This window comes from Pelophylax lessonae (assembly GCF_965119305.1).
Source record: "Pelophylax lessonae genome assembly, chromosome: 2".
NCBI classification, from domain to species: Eukaryota; Metazoa; Chordata; class Amphibia; order Anura; family Ranidae; genus Pelophylax; species Pelophylax lessonae.
In genome coordinates this window covers 743,404,439-743,427,518 of record NC_138769.1, presented here as the reverse complement: position 1 = coordinate 743,427,518, position 23,080 = coordinate 743,404,439, and the positions used below count along the sequence as shown (strand labels likewise).

General features: G+C 44.9%; 2 protein-coding genes across 2 annotated transcripts in view; both read left to right on the top strand.

Moving 5' to 3' along the window:
* The window catches only part of LOC309548369 (uncharacterized protein), a gene marked incomplete at its 3' end in the record, with an annotated part of 923,844 nt that overhangs the window by 664,478 nt on the left and 236,286 nt on the right, over positions 1 to 23,080 (top strand).
* On the top strand, positions 4,315 to 5,152 carry LOC309546814 (uncharacterized protein; the record flags this gene model as incomplete). The annotated part of the gene is made up of 1 exon (XM_082246499.1): positions 4,315 to 5,152. The coding sequence occupies exon 1, from the start codon at positions 4,424 to 4,426 to the stop codon at positions 5,150 to 5,152; it is 729 nt and encodes a 242-aa protein (XP_082102625.1). The 5' UTR covers positions 4,315 to 4,423.

Sequence of the window (23,080 nt, the reverse complement as noted above, 5' to 3'; positions counted from 1 at the left end):
TCAACTTTAAAAATGGAGGATGTAGCTGCTGCTGCTGCGTTTTGAGGCGCTGATCCCCTTTGACACCCACAGCTCCCCAAAAGCGGTAGAGGTATTCCCTTTCCCACCTATTTTGACAAAATTGTCGTGAGTGACCTAAACGCAATAGGTCGGTGCCTAAGCATTTCGCTAGACAGTATCTTTTTGAAGAATCCCTATTAAAAAAAAAGTGGACAGTCCCACCTCTGGTGGATCATAGTTTCCAGGCTGAATAAATCCACTCTAATCCGGTGGAGGAGTCTCCGGCTTTTAAAGACTCCCTTGACAGGAGAGACGAGACTTTGATCCGCCACAAGTTTACTGTGGCTGGTTCGGTCCTTAGGCCGGTGTTCTCCATAGCATTGGTGTCCCAAACTTTAACGGAGTGGGCAAAGCTTTTGCGCCAGGATCTGGGGGGGAGGGGGATAGCTTCCCCCTGCCCTTGCGGAGCTGGCGGACCAGTTGTTTTAGGGGTTCAGGTTGTCTGTGATGCCTCTCTGGATGCGACTCCCTGAGTTTCTAGGCTGTCTGTGACAGCAGTGGTCCTTCGGTGCATGATATGGATGATCTCATTAAGGTTCTTGCAGGGGGGAAGAGTACTCTTCTTCCACAGGCAGCCACGGGCAAGTAGTCTCATCGCAGACGTGGCCCCCTTTTTTTTTTTTTTTTTTTTTTCTCGGCTCGTGCAGCATTTTTGTCTCTCAGGATCTCAAGAAAAAGGATCTAAATCTGTCTCCTCCAGAGGTTCCAAGAGGACCTGGTCTTGTAAGCCGAGAGCAAGTTCTTCCAGATCTGCAGACAAGCCCTCTTCTGCCTGAAGTGGCGCTTTCACCCGTATCGGAGGGTGGGGGATGTCTTTGCTTCTTTCCGGACCCATGGACCTCCCTGATTCGGTCCAGCTACAAGATCGAGTTTTCGGTCTTACCCTCCAGAGAGGTTCTTTCCTTCCAACCTGCCTTTGTCCCCAGACTGCCTGCGGGGTCCCTTTGGGGCGGTGCAAGACTTTCTACTACAAGGGGTGATTGCTCTAGTTCCAAAATCACAACGTATTCAAGGTTTCTAGTCAAACCTGTTTAGTTCCCAGGAAGGAAGGCAAGGTATGTCCAATCCTAGACCTCAGGACTTTGAACTGCTTTGTGTGGGTACAGAAGTTCCGAATTGAGTCCATTCGTGTGGTAGTGGCATCCCCACATCAAAGGACGCTTACCTTCCTATTCCAGTGTCGGTCATCAGCGTTTCCTCCTCTTTGCCGTGGGCGAGGATCATTATCAATTCATGGCATTACCCCTTGGTCTTTCCTCAGCTCCTCAGGTATTTACAAAAGTGTTGACCCCGGTGTTGGCATTGTAGCGGCAGCGGGGGATTGTGGTACTGGGTACCTGGACGCTCTTCTTCTGTGAGCAGAGTCTCCAATTGCTCTAAAGGACAACCTGGAAATGACTGTATTGACTCTGCAGGAGTTTGGTTGTAAATTGAACTTCCAAAAACCTGCTCTGGTTCCATCCACCAAGTTGGACTATCTGGGTCTGACTCTGGACTCTGCTTCAGTCAGGGTGTTTTTCTTCCAGGGGAAAAAACTCCAAAAGCTGCATGATGTGATTTGGCTCCTGTTGTCCAGCAGTCGGTCATCTTTCAGGACTTGCATGCTGGTGCTGTGCCTGATTTTTAAAGTGGTTTCATTTGCACAGTTCCACTCGAGACCTCTGCAAAGAGAGATTCTTGCCAAGTGGGACAAGAATTCACAGTTTCAAGAGAATCTGATTCTGTTGAGCCATGATACGAGAGGGTCCCTGATTTGATGGCTTCACTGTCCGGCATTTCGACAGGGCAAATCCTTCCTTCCCCTGTACTTGACGGTGGTCTCTACGGTTGCAAGCCTGTCCGGGTTGGGAGGCATTTTGGGCACGGATGTGATCAAGGGATCTGGACTCTGGAGGAGTCAAGACTACCAATCAATATACTGAACTTTAGGAGATAATATTTGTCTGGCTCATTGGACAAATCACCTTTTAAAAGAGTGATCATATAATGGCTGTGGGGTGATCAGGGTGGCACCAGTACAGTGACATCCTATAACGGGTGTGAGGTGATCAGGGTGTCACCAGTACAGTACCATCATATAACGGCTGTGGGGTGATCAGGGTGTCACCAGTACAGTGTCATCCTATAACGGGTGTGGGGTGATCAGGGTGTCACCAGTACGGTGTCACCAGTACAGTGACATGACTGGTGTGGGGTGATCAAGGTGTCACCAGTACAGTACAGTGACATCATGTGACTGGTGTGGGGTGATTGGGTGTCACCAGTACAGTGACATATAACGGTGTGGGGTGATCAGGGTGTCACCAGTACAGTACAGCAACATCATTTAAATAGGTGTGGTGGTGATCGGGGTGTCACCAGTACAGTAACATCATAATGGGTGTGGGGTGATCAGGGTGTCACCAGTGCAGTACAGTGACATCATATAACAGGCCTGTCACTTTTTTTTTCCATCCTGTGATCAGAGTAATTCAGTGGCAGTGACATTGTACTAGTATGGGGGATGGGATGATGAGGGATTTTTGTACACTATGATTGCTGGTTACAGGGATGATCACAGGAAAGGAATGATTTAAACAGTCATAAAAGGCTTTCATTCAGGACTCAATGTTTACTATTGTGATGGTGCGATGGGACCACAGATATCACCCGGTACAGGGTGCTGTGATTGGCCGAGGCACCATGTGATCACTGGTGACCAATCACAGGTCACGCACAGTAGTAAACAATGAAGTCATTAATGGAATCCATGCTATTGTTTAGTAGATGTCATGTGGGTAGAGCTTCAAAAGGGAAGGTACTATGTGGAAAGTATTATTGGGCATATGCTATAGGGAGGATGGGGAGGCAGACCTCCTATCACAGCTTGGAATGGCGGCAAGGCTGGGAAATTTTATTATAATTGGGGATTTTATTTATCCAGATTTAGACTGGGCAGAAGGAAACACGCATTCGTCTAAGGCTCGCCATTTCCTAAATGTTTTGTAGGACAATTTCTTGGGTCAGATGGTGAATGCAGCGACAAGAAACAATGAAACAATCCATTATTAGACCTACTAATTACGAATAATACAGACCTGATTGCGCATGTAGGAACATGGGCAACTTAGCAAACAATGACCATAGCAAACAGTGACCATAGGTCAAATAGTTTCAGTGTAAATCACATAAATGGGAAACACAGGGGTAATATAAGGACACTGAACTTCAAAAGAGCCAATTTTCCCTAAACTGCGCTCTATACTAGCCAAAGTGACTTGCGTCACAATTTACACCTCCAAGTCATATAGCAATAGTGAGGCTGCTGTATATTGCCCATAAACTAATAGCCAGATTCTGGTGATCACCTCATACTCCCACCAGATGACAGTGGATTAAGCATGTGAACTCCACATTAATACGTGAAATACTAACTTACCAACATCGGAATTCCCCGAGGAAATGTATGTCTCTGGCAGAACTGGCTAGATACTCCGGGTCCTGTTCCCTCAGATAATTCTTCATAGGCTTTTACAGGTCTAACTTTTTTATCCCTCTAAAAAGGCACTGAGTCCATTGTATCCTATTAAGTGGTAACTACATTGGAGACAGGTACTTTGTATATGATCCTGTAGACATGGGGCTAATAGAACGGTGTCAGCTATCTATGTATGTACTGGAGAGAGATGCGCGGCGTGTACAGTTGAATTGTTTTAGGAAGTTTCTTTTTTTTTTTTTTTCTCTGTTCGTTTGTTTATAAAAAGATAAAAGTGAAACCATAGACAGAGCAAGTTATTGTTCTGTATGATCTGTAACATTGGCACGACTGCATTTATGTTACAATGTAAGACTCGATTGTCTGTGCGAATGTTGGAAATACTGTTTTCACTTAAAAAAACGTACTTTAATAAATACTATTTGATTTAAAAAAATATTATTCTGTACATTCTTTCTATAAATAAGATACTGTACATTTAATCATCATTAAAGATAGAAAGCATCTTTATTTAGCACTTCATATAGAATTCTGACTTTTTTTTGTTTTTCTATATAGGTGGATTGATGAACCACGTTTTTGGTCATGTTGGTCTTCAAAAGCAAAACTAAGTCACATGGGAAATGAGCCATATGGTTGTCTGATGTGACTGAAAGTCTTTATTGTAGTTCACTGGAGGGTCATCACACAAGAGTCCTATCCGTGTTCTAAAAGTCATAAATGTTTTTGATCCTCATCAGTATTGATCCAGCCTCAGAGGAAAACAAGAGAGAAGTAATTTCTGTGATCTGGAAGTGACAATGGCTTTACAGTAAAGTCCAACCAATGTATATATAAGAGAAGTCATTTCAAGCTATTTCTTGTACGGAATGTGACAACGATTTTACAATGGAGGCAAAATGTATCACACACCAGAAGGTTCACCATGGAGAGAAGCCATATCCGTGTTCTGAATGTGGCAAAGCTTTTACAACTAAGAGAGAGCTTATCAGTCACCAGAAGGTTCACACTGGAGAGATGTCATATCAGTGTTCTGAGTGTGGCAAAATTTTAACAACTAAAACAGGGCTTATCATACACGAGAGAGTTCACGCTGCAAAGAAACCATATCCATGTACTGAATGTGATAAAGCTTTTACAATGAAGTCAACTCTTGTAATACACCAGAGGGTCCACACTAGAGAGAAGCCATATCAGTGTTCTGAATGTGACAAAACATTTATATCTAAGAAAGATCTGATCATACACCAGAGGGTTCACACTGGGGTGAAGCCGTATCAGTGTTCTGCATGTGACAAAGCTTTTACACAAAGGTCCAATCTTAGCACACACCAGAGGGTTCACACTGGAGAGAAGCGATATCAGTGTACTGATTGTGATAAAGCTTTTACAATAAAGTCAGGTCTTATCAGACACCAGAGGGTTCACAATGGAAAGAAGCCATATCAGTGTTCTGACTGTAATAAAGCTTTTACTACCAAGATAGAGCTGCTCAGACACCAGAGGGTTCACACCGGAGAGAAGCCATATCGATGTTCTGAATGTGGCAAAGCTTTTACACAGAGATCAAATCTTCTCAGACACCAGATGGTTCACACTGGAGAAAACCCATTTTAGTGCTCTGAATGTGACAAAGCTTTTACAGTTCAGGCCAGGTCAATCTGTCACAAGAGGATTCACAAGCTTCAGCTTCAGAGAGGAAACTCTGCAAGAAGCGGGTATATTCGTTTCACAGCCCCATAGTCCTCCCACAAGCTATGGAAAAAGTGAAAAGATAAAATCTGGAAGCAAACTGCAATGTAATGGCCGGATGCATTGAGTTGTATGTATGCATGTAATGCATTTCCATCATTCACCAACTGAGATGTGTTTTCTTTATTGCCACATCCTGAGCTAATACATGACTAACACTGCCTCACTACTAAAGACTAGGATGGGATCCAATTCATCTTTCCAAGCTGCTGAAGCCTCATTGGGAGAGTCCATTCCAGGTTCTGCTGACTGTTGATACATTATCAGCCAGGCTTGAGAGCTCCAGCTCAGCCCACCTTGTCCAAACCTCCCATTACACTTCCCACCTCCCCTTCCATCATGCCATGATCAATGTCTCCCTTCCATTTTTTCTTCTCCTCTCATGGATAACCGCTTTGCAGGCAGGCCTGTAGCTGGGACACCAGTCCGAAAGAAGTCTCTGTTCAGTGAGAAAGAAAATTCCTAAGCTGGCGTAGGGCTTCCAAAATCAAGTTGCTTCTGTTTTAGGGGATGTATTCAACTGTCCAACTTAAGTCCAGTTGGCCACTGGTGTTCCATCTGGTTCTGGCAAAAAGGATTCCATCAGGTGTAGAGTAAATGACCTGGTTCCCCTTTTTTTTTTCTCTGTCCAGCTATTACTCATCTCCATAGAGCACACAGCACAACTACAAGAGATCTGAACATACAAAGTGCTGAGTGTGTGGTCATATTCCTACAACATCTTCCAGGGGACTGAGATTCCTCCAATTGGGATTCACTTCAGTGGCTCTGAATGGACAGATCTCTTTTTGGTGTACAGTTTGCAAAGAGCACTTCTTATCCCTGGACATGTTCTGATGTTTTCACTAAAGTCTAATAATGGGCAAAATGAATAATTACATCAATGGTACAATCTGTCATAAGTGTAGACGTTTTTCTTTTTCCAAATCTCCTCTTGTAACTTTTTTATTACCTGTTGATCCTCCCAGTAGATCTGTTTTCTTCTACTTTGTGTATAAGGCTATTTGCCAAAAATGGCAGTTAAAGGGATTGGGAAAACCATATAACCCTGCCGGGGGTGCTTCCAATGGTCAGTTTTCATTCATTTGGTGGTTTAAACCTTAAAAAAACCCATTGCTGTAACTGCTTTAGAAGCGTTAGCTGAAGTTGGGCTTTACTTGTTGTGTGTCTTACTTATAATCTATCGAAGACTTCCCTGTACAGGGTGACAACGCTGCTGTGTAATGTTACTGCAGAATGATGGGGGTTGTCACCCTGTTACAGAAGGTGGGAAAATAACAGATCTACAGACCGGATAACAGGTGATAAAACGATGTTGCAGAGGGAACTCTGGGAATGCTAATGACAGATTGCATTACACATTAAGTTAGCAGACTTCCTGCTGTTGGTCTTATGTATGAATTGTGTTCTGATATTTACTGTCCTGCTGTAAAAGGTGTAAATGATTGCCCACATCTTTCCTGTAGTAGCCGGGACTACAATCTCATATTAGGAATATTAGGATGGGTACCTACCCAAGGGGGTCACCTTTTTGGATCTGGGATAAACATTTCACCTGGTTTCCTAAATTCTATTAATGACACCGACAAGGGAGTCTAACTTCACTAACAATAGGAGAGCCAATCACAGGCCAGTAACATTTCATGGTTTCTAAATGTAATTGTGGAATGTTTAATCCCCATTGGTCCAATGGAGTCCTAGTGCTTCCAGATAACAATTGCTTCTTGTGTGCAAGGAGCCCCTAAAATGTCTTCCCTTCAATTCCACCCATAGCTGTACTTTAGGTTATGTTGCCTCTCCCATATCTGTAAGGGAAATCCTCAATTTCTCCCAATACTCCCCTGGCCTTCCAGTGAGAAGAAAAAATTCTCTGAAGTGGAAATGTTTTATGCAGTGATCCCTTCATAGACGGGATGGGGAATCTAAGTAATCTAAGATAATTAGGATGAACCCGTGTACTGGAGTCATGGATCAGATAACCAATGAGACCATTGATGTTATAGCAGAGCTGACAGCAGAAGTGTCTCCATCACCTAAGGTGGTGTCACAGAACTGCATGGCTGCTGACTATCTCTCGGAAGCCCAAGGTGGAGTCTACAATCTGGTGTCACATAGAGAGTGTTGTACATTTATTTTATATCATGAGGATCTCAGAAGGAGATATCTACACAAGGTAAAGGAGTTCCAACAGGCACCTAGATGGGAGGAAGTGGGATCCATTTTGTTGGATGAGTTTAGTTGGAACTTGGCTGAGTAATATGGGGGGGTTTGCTTACTAAGCCATTAGTTGCCCCTATAGTTTTGATAATAATTTTACACTTTGCTGTTTTTTTTTCTTTTGCTGAGTTGATTTTCCTTTTTTTAAATACACATGGATACATTCACATTTTTAGGCTTAAAGAATATTTAAAACTCCCAACTTTTTTTTTTTTTTTTTTAAATTCTCTGAAAGCAGAGACCCTGGAGAATTAAAATGGTGGTAGTTGTCTTTTTTTTTTTTTATCTAACAGGATGTCAGTGCAGCTGTTTATCAAATGCATATTTCTCTTTTTCTTTCATTGACGAACACCGCTCCTGATTCTTCTTAACCATTGGGATATACTGCTCCCTACAGGAGTAGGACACTATGCAGGAAAAAGCTCGACTATGCCTATGGGCAGTCCCAGGGGGTATACACCCACTCTCAGCTATAGGCACTCAGGTTTTTTTTCTGCCTAGTCAGGACCTAGTTCCTTGCTGGAAACTCTGGTTCTGGCAATTATTTTCTCTGTAAATGGAATTGTCCCCCAGAAAGGCTTTTTTTACCTTCCAACCTGTACTTGTCCCCAGATCACTTATGGTAGTCTCTTTGGGGCAGTGCAAGACTTGTTATTTCAAGGGGTGATTGTTCCGGTTCCGACTTTGGAACATTTTCAAGGTTTTTTTTTTACTCAAACCTCTTTACAGTCCCCAGGAAGGAAAGCAAGGTATGTCCAATTCTGTTCCTCGAGGCGCTAAACAGGGGTTTGTACAAAAATTGGCCTTGAGTACCATCAAAGGCCAGGTATCGGGTTTGGTGGTCCTTTTTCCTATTACCTTTGGCCACACACTGGTGTGCACCTTTTTCTTCAGGGTGTCCGACATTTAGTTTCTTCAGTGCGGGCTCTGTTGCCACCCTGGAATCTTAATGTGGTGCTTTCAGGTCTATTGAAGCTTCTCTTTGAAAATATGCAGGAGGTTTCCCTGCTTACGCTGCCCCAGAAGGTGGCCTTCTTTAGTGGCTATCCTCTCTGCATGCAGGATGCTGGAACTGATGGAGTTATCCTGTCGTATCCATGGTGCTTCACAAGGATAAGGTGGTGCTTTGTCCGTCATTCCTTCCTAAGGTGGTCTTTAACTGTCATTTAAATGAAGACATTTTGTTGCCTTCTCTGTGTCCCAAGCCTAAACATCTGAAGGAAATTGCCTTGCATGTCTTATATGTGGCCTGGGCAATTAGGGTGTACCTGGCAGATATGGAGTCTTTAAGGAAGTCAGACTCTCTATCTCATCTGCGGATGTTTTTCTTTTGGCTGAAAAGTTTTGCTGGCTGCTGTTTAGAGGACCTGGCCTTCTTTGAGGGTGTATTGTTTTTTGGGTCAGCTCCAGTTGTTTATGGTTGAGCTCTGTTACCTGGTTGGCTATGGTTAATCTTGGGAATTTTTTTTTCTGATGATTTCCCACCCCCTATGTTTAACATTTGCTTTGGGATGTCTCCAATGGTTAAGAAGAATCAGGAGCTGTGTCCATTAATAAACGAAAGAGAAAATGGGATTTTTGATGTACTGTAAAATCCATTTCCTGACAGACTCCATGGCAGCACACGTATGGGTAGGCTCCGCCTCCTCTCCTACCCTATAGGACCCCACTCCCATAAATCTTTGCTCCATACCAGGAGCCGTGTTCCTTTTTCGTCCTCCTCCTGCGAGAAGGAAGTCTTACCTTATAGGACGTCTATCGGTTTCAGGCGAGCTGGTGGCGTGTGGACCTTGTTGATGTCGGATGCCTCCTGTTTTATGTCCAGCAATCTCGATATTTATCGGGTGGACCCGGGCAATATTATTTTAAAATGCTGAAGATGCCGTAAATCCTGAATGAGAGGTGGGCTGCATTGATGGCCAATACGTCCTTGCTATTGAGCGGATAGGCCCTGGTGCCCTGTCACACACGCATGAATTCATCCAGGCCTGAGACTGTTCGTTTATCGTCATGGTGGTAAAGTATAAAACTTTCTTTTGGTTTCATTGCATTTCCTGTTTGTGCGGTGGAGCGCTCCTGCGTTCCAGATCGTCGCTTAGGCTCCTCCCCCTGCCTCGCTGGACCTTCAATTGGTTGTCCAGGATGAGGCTTGGCCCTGGTATCGTCTGCGCATGCGCGCGCATCGCTCCCGATCTCCTATGACGATATTGCGTCGTTTGGGGCGTGGCTTTGCGGCGCCCGGGAGATTTAAGCAGCTGTCATTCCTGTTTACAATGGGATGTCTGCGGGCGTTGCGGTGGCTTCCCCGTGCTGTTTCTCTGCTCTTCAGCGGTGAGTCATGCTTTGATCCAGGTGCCATTTGGGGTAAAAGGGTTGGTGTGGAGACGAAAGTCAGTACATGTATGCTTACTTTCTTCCTGTGCAGGCTTTTGCTTCTATCTGCAAATGGATGCTTCACCACCCCCCGGTGGCCAGTCCCTGCGCAACAGGTGAGCTAGTTTTTCTTAACCCTTACCTGCTTGCGTTGGCTGGTGGAATGGAGCCTAAGTGTGTTTTTCTTTCCCTATTTAGCCCTTTTAGGTCTGACCAACGCCCTATTTCTGGATCAAAGGATCGTTCTCCTTCAGCCCATCGGCATTCTTCATCAAAGTCTGGTCATAGGTCTAGCTCCAGGTCTAAACGACATGAGCACACTTCCAGTTCAGTCGCTCCGCGGCAATCCCGCCATTCTGACCGCAGTTCAGGGAAATCATGCTGGGGCTGTCGAGCCCATATCCCTGAGGATAGATCCCTATGTGATACCTGTTATTCCAGGGTTTTGAGGGAAAAGCAAGACACTGCACAACCAGTGGAGGTTATGGTCAGGCGGATTGTAAAAGAATCCCTTAGAGATTGGGATTCGAGCAGGCTTTCGGGTCACTCTTCAGAGGCTCCTGGTTTCCTCCCAAGGGATGAAGTGGAGCCAGGTACCTCACAACCAAGTCGTCTGTCAGAAGATTCTACAGACAGTGAAGATGATTGGCAGACCAGAATGTAGGTTTTGAACTTGCTATGGTCCCACCGCTAGTTAAGGCGGTTAAGGAGGCATTAAAATGGGAAGATCCAGCTGAGTCCCCAGCTAAACAGAAGAAATACTTCAAACATCTCAAAAAAGAGCGTTCCCATTTTCCCCTAGTAGGGGAATTGGGAGAAATTATTACAGACGAGTGGCAGGGAGTTGAAAAGAGAAACTCTTTGTCATCTATGGTCTCCAGAATGTATCCCTTTAAGGATGATAAGGTGAAACATCTAGACTCCGCTCCCACGGTGGATGCGGCCTTGATGAGGTTGGTGAAACACGTAACCTTACCATTGGAAGACTCAGTCTCATTCAAAGACGCTCTTGACAGGCGGATTGACACAGATCTTAAGAAGATTTATCTCTCCGCAGGTATGGCGTGTAAGCCGGCTCTGGCTTTGGCAGCCACATCCAAGGCAATGGAAGCCTGGGTAGACAGCGTGGAGGCTACACTTCAGAGTGTCTCCGAAGAGGTGGCCAGGAGTTCAGCCATTCAGGAGTTGAGACTGGCAACGGCTTTCTTGGGTGAGGCATCCATTGATATAATCCGCTTGGCGGCGCGGGTCATGCTGTCCTCTGTCACGGCCAAACGCGCCTTGTGGTTGCGCCCCTGGTTGGCCGACCCTGCCTCTAAGCAGGCCTGGTGCAAAATTCCCTTTGAGGGTTCCTCCCTCTTTGGTAATAAACTGGACAGTGCTATTACCCGTGCCACTGGTGGTAAATCTGGTTTCCTTCCCCAGGATCGCCGGTTGATAGATCAGAGAAGACCTCAAAACAGACAAAACCCTGATCGTGCCAGAGAGGCCCGTTTTTACAGGCCCGGTCGTGAGTTCAGGAAGAACTGGAAGCGCCCTCAGTCTACAGGGCAGAAGTTCTCCAAAGGAAAATCTTCAGCAAGCCGAGAGGCGACGAAGTCTTTTTGACATCGAACCTGTCCAGACGGTGCGGGTAGGCGCACGCTTGCTTCAGTTTGCGCACGTCTGGGCAGCCTCGATCGAAGATCAATGGGCCGTCAGAACCGTATCACACGGACATGTGTGGATTTTCGACAGAAGCCCCATTCTTCGCTTCATTCCTACGGCCTTACCCCGTTCAGAAGAGAAGAAGTCAACTCTTCTTACATATGTAGAATCCCTGGTTGCCCAGGGTGCGGCAGTGCCTGTCCCAACCGAGGAACGGTTCCAAGGCATCTACTCTCCGCTCTTCATGGTCTTGAAGAAAAGCGGCTCTTGGAGGCCGGTTATAGACCTAACACACCTAAACACCTTCATCAAGAAAGAGAGGTTCAGGATGGAAACACTTTTTACAATTCGGCAAGTGGTACAGCCAGAGGATTGGATGATATCCATAGACTTGAAAGATGCCTATTTTCACATCCCAGTCGCAGCAGAAATGCAAGAATTTCTCCGATTCGCAGTGGGTCAGGTGCATCTTCAATTTACCTGTCTCCCTTTCGGGCTTACCACATCACCTCGAATCTTTTCCAAAATCTTACTGGCTGTAGTAGCCCTGATCAGAGCAAAAGGGATTCGTCTTTACCATTACTTGGACGACTTGCTCCTTCTGTCAGAACATCAGAATCAAATTCTGCTTCACAGATCTCAAGTAATTTCCACCCTTCAAGAGTTCGGGTGGCTCCTGAATTTGGAAAAAAGTCATCTGGAACCCACGAAGTCGTTGGTCTTCCTAGGGGCCCTCTTCAACACTTCCAGAGGCACTATCTCCCTTCCATTAGAGAAGATTCCGACAATTCGCAACAGGATTCGTCCGGCATTATCAGCCTCTCATCTCCGGGCGTCCCAGTGCATGAAGATAATTGGGACCATGGTTTCCACGGCTCCCATGGTGAAGTGGGCACAGTGGAAGATGAGGCCCTTTCAGATGGGATTCCTCCAACAATGGAATTTCGAGAATCCAGAAGTCCTCATTCGGATAACTACGTCCATGAAGGACAGCTTAACCTGGTGGCTTCAGCGAAAGAATCTTTTAAACTGCCATTCAATCGTTCCAGCGTCCTGGTTGGTCATGACCTCGGACGCCAGCAGGACGGGATGGGGAGCGCATTGCCTGTCGGAGGTGGCCCAGGGCAGATGGGACTTCCCTACATACGGGGTGGTCTCGAATGTGCTGGAGCTTCGGGCAGCGTTCTGTGCTCTCCAGGCCTTTCAGCATCTGGCGACCGATGCCTCGGTCCTCCTAAGACTGGACAATACGACAGCCGTCGCCTACATCAAGAGACAAGGGGGCACCCGCAGTCCTTCTCTTCTGAAAGAAGTGAAACCTATTATGGATTGGGCTCAAAGACATCTGTCCAACTTGTCAGCCGCCTATCTTCCGGGTGCCCAGAACGTCCAGGCAGACTTCCTCTCGAGGTCTGCTCTGGGCAACAACGAGTGGTCACTCCATCCAGAGACCTTCATATGGGTCATGTCTCTAGGTTACCATCCAGAGGTAGATCTGTTCGCATCTCCAAGCAATGCCAAACTGGAGAGATTCTACACGAGGTGGCGTTATCCCCAGGCCTACGGGGTAGACGCCCTGACGGATCATTGGAATTTTCAAACGGCCTATGCGTTTCCTCCAGTGCCAGTCATCTTCAAGTTTCTTCACAGACTCAGGACAGAGAGAGTGCAGATCATAGCGATTCTTCCCTTCTGGCCAAAGAGACCGTGGTTTCCTCTGTTGCTCCAGCTGAGCTGTCGGGACCCGATACCTCTGCCAGTCAGGCCGGACCTTCTGTCCCAAGGGCCTATTCTTCACCCCTGCCCAGCACAGCTTCATCTCATGGCATGGCTGTTGAGAGGGAAAGATTGAAAGCGCTCGGTTGTCCAAACGAGGCAATCGCTACAATGATGAGTGCCAGAAGACCCGGCACGAACAAGGTCTATGAAAAAATCTGGTCCAAGTTTAAGGATTATGTGGATAGCAGATCTAGCTCTGTCTCTGACCCAGGAATCCAGGATATTTTGGGCTTCCTCCAGTCCGGTCTGGACCTGTCATTGGCAGTAAGCTCCCTTCGGGTCCAAATTTCAGCCATTTCGGCCTTCACTGGGACTGCATGGGCGAAACACTCCCTGGTTCGCCAGTTCTTCAGAGGCGCTACTAGGTTAAGACCTCCTAGAAAGCCCAGGTTCCCTAAGTGGGATCTTCCTACGGTCTTGGAGTTTCTTTCCTCACTCACCTTGAATCAGAAGGATCCATTCTTCCTTAAAAACATCTCCATGAAAACAGCCTTTCTGGTGGCTATTACTTCGGCCAAACGGGTTTCTGAACTCGGTGCCTTGGGTTACAAGGAACCATTCCTTACGTTTTTCCCTGATCGGGTAGTATTGGTTCCGATGCTTGGCTCCAATCCGAAAGTAATGTCGGTATTCCATGTCAACCAGGAAATTGTCCTACCCACGTTCAAATCTCAAGATGAAAATTCTGTCCATCCTTTGGACGTGGGGGAAACTCTTCGGCTATATCTGGAGACTACAGCTCCTTTCCGCCAGTCAGACCATCTTTTTGTCCTCATCTGTGGAAAAAACAAGGGCAAACAAGCTTCCTCAAGATCTATAGCAAGTTGGATAGTTCAGACCATCCAGTGGGCATATAAAGCCAAGGGACTGGCTCCTCCAGAGGTGGTGACAGCTCATTCCACTAGAGGGATCTCTACGTCGTGGGCAGCTTCTCTTCATGTAGCTCCTGACGTGATTTGCAGAGCGGCTTCTTGGTCATCAATTCATACCTTTATGTCGCATTACTGTGTTGAACCGGCTTCTTTATCTTCGGTCAACTTTGGTTTAAAAGTCTTGTCTGTTGACGGTGCAAATTAAACCTTTTTCTGTTAAACCAGCAGTTACCCGCCCGGGTGTGTATGGCTAGTTATTTCCCATACGTGTGCTGCCATGGAGTCTGTCAGGAAAACGGAAAATTTATATCAATACTTACCGTAATTTTCCTTTCCTGATGGACTCCATGGCAGCAGGAGTCCCCTCCCATCTGCTGGAGTAGTTCTAGTTATGGAACACGGCTCCTGGTATGGAGCAAAGATTTATGGGAGTGGGGTCCTATAGGGTAGGAGAGGAGGCGGAGCCTACCCATACGTGTGCTGCCATGGAGTCCATCAGGAAAGGAAAATTACGGTAAGTATTGATATAAATTTTCCGTTTTCTCTGATGTTCATTGACGGACACAGCAACCACCCCTCTGTGGAGTTGGCTTTCTTCTGACACTGCTTGTAACAAAAGTGAGTGCCTATAGCCAAGAGTGAGTGCATACCCCCTATAGGCAAGCTTTTTCCTTCCTAGTGTCCTACTCCTGGAGGAGGCAGTATAACCCAATGGTTAAGAAGAATCAGGAACTGTGTCCGCCAATGAACATCCAAGAAATGCGTTTTATGGTATGTCAAAAATCCAATTTTTCCATTAAAGAAAACACTACAGATAATTTTTATGCACGCAAACATAATATATTACCCAATATCTTTGGTGAAATATAAAATATGAGGTTTGTGTCAAACTTTAAAAATTAGGATGGGCTTGTGAAATGCTGACAAACTTCAGTACCATAAAATTGCCCATAGGTGACGCTTAAAAAGCCTTTACAGGTCATCAGTATAAAAAGTTATCCATGAATGATGTCCCTAGAGTTATTCCTCTCACTCTGGTGTGTGCAGCGATATGTAAAATGTGTCGTGTGATTTGTTCTTTTGCTACATAACCGCACCCAACACTTGGGTTTTGTATATGTACACAGGAACTGGGTGCCTTAAAATATATTTAGTGGTTTTGTTTTTATTTACAGTGTGTTATTTTAATTTTTTTTCACTTCACTTTTTTCTACTAAATAGGGGGTTGATAGTCCCCACCCACACCCCTTCCATGGGATAGCGTATTGCTTTTCATGGGTCCTCTTTCAAGAGGGGGGATCAAATTTTTATCAGACTCTTTATGTCCCCTCAAACACGATGGTCAAACACAGATTATGGTCTATCAGCTCCTTCCCTGGCCACAGCAACCAGGGAATGACCACTCTGAACCCAGAAATAACAAAATCTTGCACCTTCCATGTTCATTCACTGAAGGGGAGATCAGATGTTTGCTGTTCTCCTTCTGCTCTCACCGCTGCCACAGGCCATACATGTCTTATGCTTGGAGGAGGGGTAGCTGAACCCGTTACACATGGCGGGGGGGAGGAGTACCTTCAACGTGAATGAATCCTTTTCACCAGAAAGCCAACCGTTGGCGTAACAAATGTAAACAAGCTCCCTGGTGCTATAACTATAAGGCCGTGCTGCTGCTGATGTAAACCTTCCATTGGCCGGAGTGAAAGGGTTACTCTAATGTACATCTGCCAGATCTGTATCTGAGGAGACCATAAAAGCAGCATTAGAAAGAAATGTGAGCATGGCTTCAGTCAGGCGATGGTCCTGGTGGTCATGGTCTTGTTCTCCTTCAGGTCCTCTAACCTTGTAGATGGTGACATGGACTTGTTGTGTGGGAATGAGCAGGAGGGGCTCGGGGTTATCTTCTACCCAATGAGCTTGTTATGGATAAAAGAAGAAAGTGTCTTCTGGGAATTTACAGGGATTTGGATGTTTAGAGGGTTACATACAGTGGGTACGGAAAGTATTCAGACCCCCTTAAATTTTTCACTCTTTGTTATATTGCAGCCATTTGCTAAAATCATTTAGGTTCATTCTTCTTCCTCATGAATGTACACATAGCACCCCATACTGACAGAAAAACACAGAATTGTTGACATTGTTGCAGATTTATTAAAAAAGAAAAACTGAAATATCACATGGTCCTAAGTATTCAGACCCTTTGCTCAGTATTTAGTAGAAGCCCCCTTTTGATCTAATACAGCCAGGAGTCTTTTTGGGAAAGATGCAACAAGTCTTTCAGACCTGGATTTGGGGATCCTCTGCCATTCCTCCTTGCAGATCCTCTCCACTTCTGTCAGGTTGGATGGTAAACGTTGGTGGACAGCCATTTTTAGGTCTCTCCAGAGATGCTCAATTGGGTTTAAGTCAGGGCTCTGGCTGGGCCATTCAAGAACAGTCACGGAGTTGTTGTGAAGCCACTCCTTCGTTATTTTAGCTGTGTGCTTAGGGTCATTGTCTTGTTGGAAGGTAAACCTTCGGCCCAGTCTGAGGTCCAGAGCACTCTGGAGAAGGTTTTTGTCCAGGATATCCCTGTACTTGGCCGCATTCATCTTTCCCTCAAATGCAACCAGTCGTCCTGTCCCTGCAGCTGAAAAACACCCCCACAGCATGATGCTGCCACCACCATGCTTCACTGTTGGGACTGTATTGGACAGGTGATGAGCAGTGCCTGGTTTTCTCCACACATACCGCTTAGAATTAAGGCCAAAAAGTTCTATTTTGGTCTCATCAGACCAGAGAATCTTATTTCTCACCATCTTGGAGTCCTTCAGGTGTTTTTTAGCAAACTCCATGCGGGCTTTCATGTGTCTTACACTGAGGAGAGGCTTCCGTCGGGCCACTCTGCCATAAAGCCCCGAATGGTGGAGGGCTGCAGTGATGGTTGACTTTCTACAACTTTCTCCCATCTCCTGACTGCATCTCTGGAGCTTAGCCACAGTGATCTTTGGGTTCTTCTTTACCTCTCTCACCAAGGCTCTTCTCCCCCGATAGCTCAGTTTGGCCAGACGGCCAGCTCTAGGAAGGGTTCTGGTCGTCCCAAACGTCTTCCATTTGAGGATTATGGAGGCCACTGTGCTCTTAGGAACCTTAAGTGCAGCAGAAATCTTTTTGTAACCTTGGCCAGATCTGTGCCTTGCCACAATTCTGTCTCTGAGCTCTTCAGGCAGTTCCTTTAACCTCATGATTCTCATTTGCTCTGACATGCATTGTGATCTGGAAGGTCTTATATAGACAGGTGTGTGGCTTTCCTAATCAAGTCCAATCAGTATAATCAAACACAGCTGGACTCAAATGAAGGTGTAGAACCATCTCAAGGATGATCAGAAGAAATGGAAAGCACCTAAGCTAAATATATGAGTGTCACAGCAAAGGGTCTGAATACTTAGGACCATGTGATATTTCAGTTTTTCTTTTTTAATAAATCTGCAACAATGTCAACAATTCTGTGTTTTTCTGTCAGTATGGGGTGCTATGTGTACATTCATGAGGAAGAAGAATGAACTTAAATGATTTTAGCAAATGGCTGCAATATAACAAAGAGTGAAAAATTTAAGGGGGTCTGAATATTTCCGTACCCACTGTAAGTGGGCTGGGCTGGTATTAATGAGGGGTGTGTCATATGTCAATCAGTTTCTTAGCATAGATGATAAAAAATGGAATAAATATATTCTTGAAATGTAAACAATCTATCTCTTTTCTTCTGTTGGTAAAGTGTCACATATATATGATTAATAAAGTTGGATGATATTTTCACCTCACAATACTGTGCTCTGGGTTCTTCTACAACACATCCACCCAAAAATGTAATCTTCCAGTTATAGGAGTCTGGTGGAATGGGTGACAAGCTGATTGTATCTCTTAGGTCCCTTGTACATGGGGGGTCCAGCCCCTGTGTGTGCAATGCTGGCGGTATAATACACCTGGTAGGTACAGTATTCGGCCCTGCTGGACACAGTGTGTAATGAAGGGCTCCACTTCTGAGTTCTGGAGCCATTTTTTAGGTGTTTTTATTTTTTGTTTACAGGTTTTAAAAATAATTTTATGGCCCTAAAGATTACTTAAAACCCCCAAAATATAATCTATCTTTTCAAAGCAGACACCCTAGAGCAGGGGTGTCAAACTCAATTAAAATCGCAGGCCGAGTCAGCATTATGATTGCCTTCAAAAGGGCCGGTTGTATCTGTAAGACTAGATGTCTAGAGCATCCCCTACCCTTACATAAGATGTTAAGAGCCTCACCACCATCAGAAGTTGAGTCCCCCACCCTCCCTTACATCACAGTGAATCCCCCTTATCTTGTGTAGCTGCTGGGAAGAGAAGGTGTAGGCATTGCTGGAAAGCAAGTACAGGAGCTTGAGCTCTCCTGCAGCTGCAGGAGAGGTGTGAGGGCCACATGAAATGGCCTGGAGGGCCGGATTCGGCCCGCGGGCCTTGTGTTTGACACATGTGCTCTAGAGAATAAAATGTTGGTAGTTCTATTTAATTATGTTACACGATATTACAGCAATGGTTTATGAAAGGCAAATTTTCTGTAAAAAAATACACTAAAGTTAATTTCTGGGCACATACATGAAATTTAACCACTTCACCTCGGGTAGGTCTCCCCCCCCCCCCCCCCTCATTGACCAGGACATTTTTTGCTATTCAGCACTGCACTACTTTAACGGGTAATTCCTTGGTCATGCAACACTGTACCAAAATGATATATAATTTTATTCACACAAGTTGAGCTTTCTTTTGGTGGTATTTGATCACCACTATTTTTTCTATTTTATTTTTTATAATATAAATGCTTTAAAAAAAAATATATTTTTTTTTTTACTTTCTATTATAAAACATCCAATTTGTGCATACATTTATCATCATACAATAGTAAAAGTGGGCATGGCAGGGTACTGTGGAGGTGAGATGTATGAGGGGCATCACTACCAGGGATATATGGGAGTAAATATGCTGTGAGCAGTAACCATATAATGGCATATATTGCGTTGTTTGATATCTGTGTTTGCTTAGGTTACTGTTACTATTTCTGCACTTTAATTTCTTTAAATGTGTCTTAAATTCTCCAGAATGTAAACAATTTTTGTACAGTTTACTAAAAATAAATAAAACATATCCAATAAAATTTCTTCATAAATTTAAAAACAAAATATATTCTGCTACATGTCTTTGGTATAAAAAAAAAAAAATCAGAATACGTGTATATTAATTGGTTTGTGTGAAAGTTATAGAATCTACAAATTATGGGATATAGACTGGAATGTACGCAGCTTTTACTTTCTGACTGGCTATCACATTTCTTGAGGTGCTAAAATGCCACGTTAGTACCCCCCCCCCCCCAAAATGATTCCTTTTTAGAAAGTAGATACCCCAAGGTATGTGATGAGAGGCATGTTGAATGCAAGGAAGATTTCATTCTTCGCCAAAAGTTTTTGGAATATGACAAATAAATGTTTTTTTTTTTTTTTTTACACAAAGTTGCCATGGGCATATATGGCATTGCACCCCAAACACATTCTACCACATGTGAGAGACTGTTCAGCAGCTTAGCCACATACAGGTCCCCAAAATCCAATGACCACCTTCAGGCTTTCAAATGGCATATATCAATTCCTCCCTACCTATCATAGTTTTGGAGGTCCTGAAATGCCAGGAGAGTACAAACACCCCCCAAATGACCCCTTTTTGGAAAGTAGACATCCCAAAGTATTTGGTACAAAACATGGTGAGTATTTTGCAGATCTCATTTTTTGTCACAAGGTTTTGAAAAATGAAAATAAAAAAATCCATGCGGCAGCCTGCCTGTGTGATATAGCGGCAGCAGCTGCTGCTCTCCCTGTCAGGCTTCACCAGTCCAGCACTGTGCAGAGGGATCATCCCATCCAAAGAGGGATCTCCATCCAGGTGGATGATAAACACTGACATGTGGTTTGATGAGTCTTTAAGTATCTGATTTTGTGAGTAGGTATGATCGAACTTTTCAAAAGTTCGGTTTGACCAGAACACCCAAACTTCCCGAAAGTTCGGCCCGGATTTCAGAACCCCATTGAAATCAATGGGACCCGAACTTCGGTAATCAAAAAACACAATTTTGAAGCCCTAAAACCCAATAAATGCCCCTAAAAAGTGCATAGGGTTCTGGGTCATGCCCCAGGGACTATTAATCACACAAAAAAAGTTCTTAAAAATTGTCATTTTTGATAGAGAGCCAATTATTGAAAAAATTATTGAAAAAAAAAAGAGATTTCTTTGGATTTAGTGTCTGGGGGGTCTAAAAAGTGTACCTGTGGGGTTCCCAGTCACTAAGACCCCCAACACATAGTGTGAAACTGGCAAAATTGCTTAACCAAACGGGATTGATAGATTGCTGGAGGGAAATGAATCCCACGACCAAAGATTATACTCACTTCTCCCATCCACACCAGACGTACGCGCGTATTGATCACATCCTTGTATCCTCTTCTATTCTCCCGTATGTTCAGTCCGCTTCCATTAAAGACACGTTCTGGTCGGACCACTCGATGGTGGCGGCCATGATAACTCGAGCCCACCCCACTAATACAGCCTTCCACTGGAAACTCAACGAATCTCTACTTAGCGAACCTTGCAGAGTCTCCGAGATTGAAAAGACGCTTTCTGAATACTTTCTTCTTAACGACACAGGAGACGTTTCCCCAGAGGTTATTTGGGCAGCTCACAAATCCACTATTAGGGGTAAACTAATTCAAATGTCTTCCAAACTTAAACGAGATAGACGGGCTCATATCGCTAAATTGGAACAAGAGTACTCTACCCTTCTCTCCAATCACAAAGCTGATCCTACCTCGGTCTCTATGCGCGTCTTAGACGAACCTAGAGCTACTCTTAACCTGGCTCTCACCGGCTCGGCCGAAAAGTACCTGAGATGGCAGGGAGCCAAATTTTACCATCATAAGGATAAAATAGGTTCCATGCTAGCCTCTAAACTGCGTCCCCAATTTCGCTCGATCCACATTCCTAAATTTTCTATTCCAGGGGGCCAGAAATCACAGAACCCCAAACGCATACTGCCGGCCTTTACGGGTTTCTTCAAAAAACGATATACTTCTGACAGAACAGAGGCTGACCCTGATTTAGAAAGTTCCCTCTGTGATCTCCGTATCCCTGCCATACCCACCGAACATAAAGATTTACTAGATGCACCCTTCACGGAGGCGGAGATTGCATTGGTGATTAAATCACTTAAGCTGGGCTCGGCTCCTGGCCCGGATGGGTTTTCTAATATCTACTATAAAACCTTCCGAGAATCTTTAACATGATTCAATCAGGCAACCCGCTGGATAAAGATAGTAACTCAGCCTTCATCTCAGTGCTCCCCAAGCCCAACACAGATCCTGGAGAGGTGAGCAATTACAGACCGATATCATTGATTAACAATGACTTGAAAATACTAACCAAAATTTTAGCTAATAGGATGGCTTCTTTTATCACAACGTACATTCACAAGGACCAGGTTGGCTTCATGCCAGGCAGGCAAGGCCCGGATCAAATTAGAAGAGCGATAGACATTGTCACCCTACTTAGATCAGGCTGGGATGGCTCGGGGAGTCAGGAAGGACTCCTGCTTTCAGTGGACCTACAGAAGGCGTTCGACTCAGTCGAGTGGCCTTACCTCTTTGCGATACTGTCCAAATGGGGCTTTGGTCCCAAATTCATAGGTGTCATGCACTCCCTGTATTCTACACCCACAGCCAAGATTAGGTACCAGGGGTTCTACTCTGACCCCTTCCCTATTTCCAAAGGCACGAGACAGGGATGTTCCCTCTCACCATTACTTTTTGCAATAGCAATAGAAACTTTGGCGTTGGCTATCCGAGCGGATCCCAACATCAAAGGGGTTTCCTGCGGACCCTCAGAACATAAGTGTGCTCTTTTCGCAGACGACCTCTTGCTATTTGTTACGTCTCCCACTACTTCTCTTCCGAACATTTGCTCCTTATTAGACAAATTTGCAAAAATCTCAGGCCTACGGGTGAACTTCGCGAAATCTTCCATCCTTAATGTATCCATCAATCCCCAAGAAGCTCTTCGTCTCCAGCCCTCATTTAAGTTTAAGTGGAGCAACTCTCACATTAAATATTTAAGCATAAATTTACCTTCCAGAATTGAACACCTTCACAAATTGAACTACACAGCAATCTATCAATCCCTGTAGAGGGACTTGATGGACTGGTCTTCCTATAACCTATCCTGGCTTGGCAGAATTAACTCAATTAAGATGAATGTACTCCCCAGACTCCTGTACCTATTTAGAGCTTTACCTGTTCCCATAATCAGGGACCAGCTCAAAAAATTTCAAAACACAGTAATTAAATTTATCTGGGGCAAAACGGGGCATAGGCTGCACCGCAAGGTTTTGTTCCGGCCTAGAAAACAAGGGGGTTTGGGCGTACCAAATTTTTGGGCTTATTACCGGGCGGCGAGGCTAGCGCAACTTTCAATAGTATATTCCTGATACGAAAAACCGGACTGAGTTCAAATGGAGAGGCAGACGGTCCCGACATACACTCTGGACTTCCTCCTCTGGGCCTCCCCTAGACAAAGACCACCCATACTGTCCCCCACACTCTCAGCGTCTTTTGCACTCTGGGATTCTCTGCGAACCCTGCCAGCTCTGACATCCTCTCTCCAACCGCTCTCACATATATTCAACAATCCACAATTCCCTCCGGGCCTGAACATCAAAGCATTTCAATGGTGGCTCGACAAAGGCCTCTACCGCATAGGGCAGTTTTCCACCACTAAGGGCCCATACACTCTGAAACATTGTCACGATAAACTGCAGATGACCACCTCGGAAACATATAGGTTTCTGCAAATTTCTAAT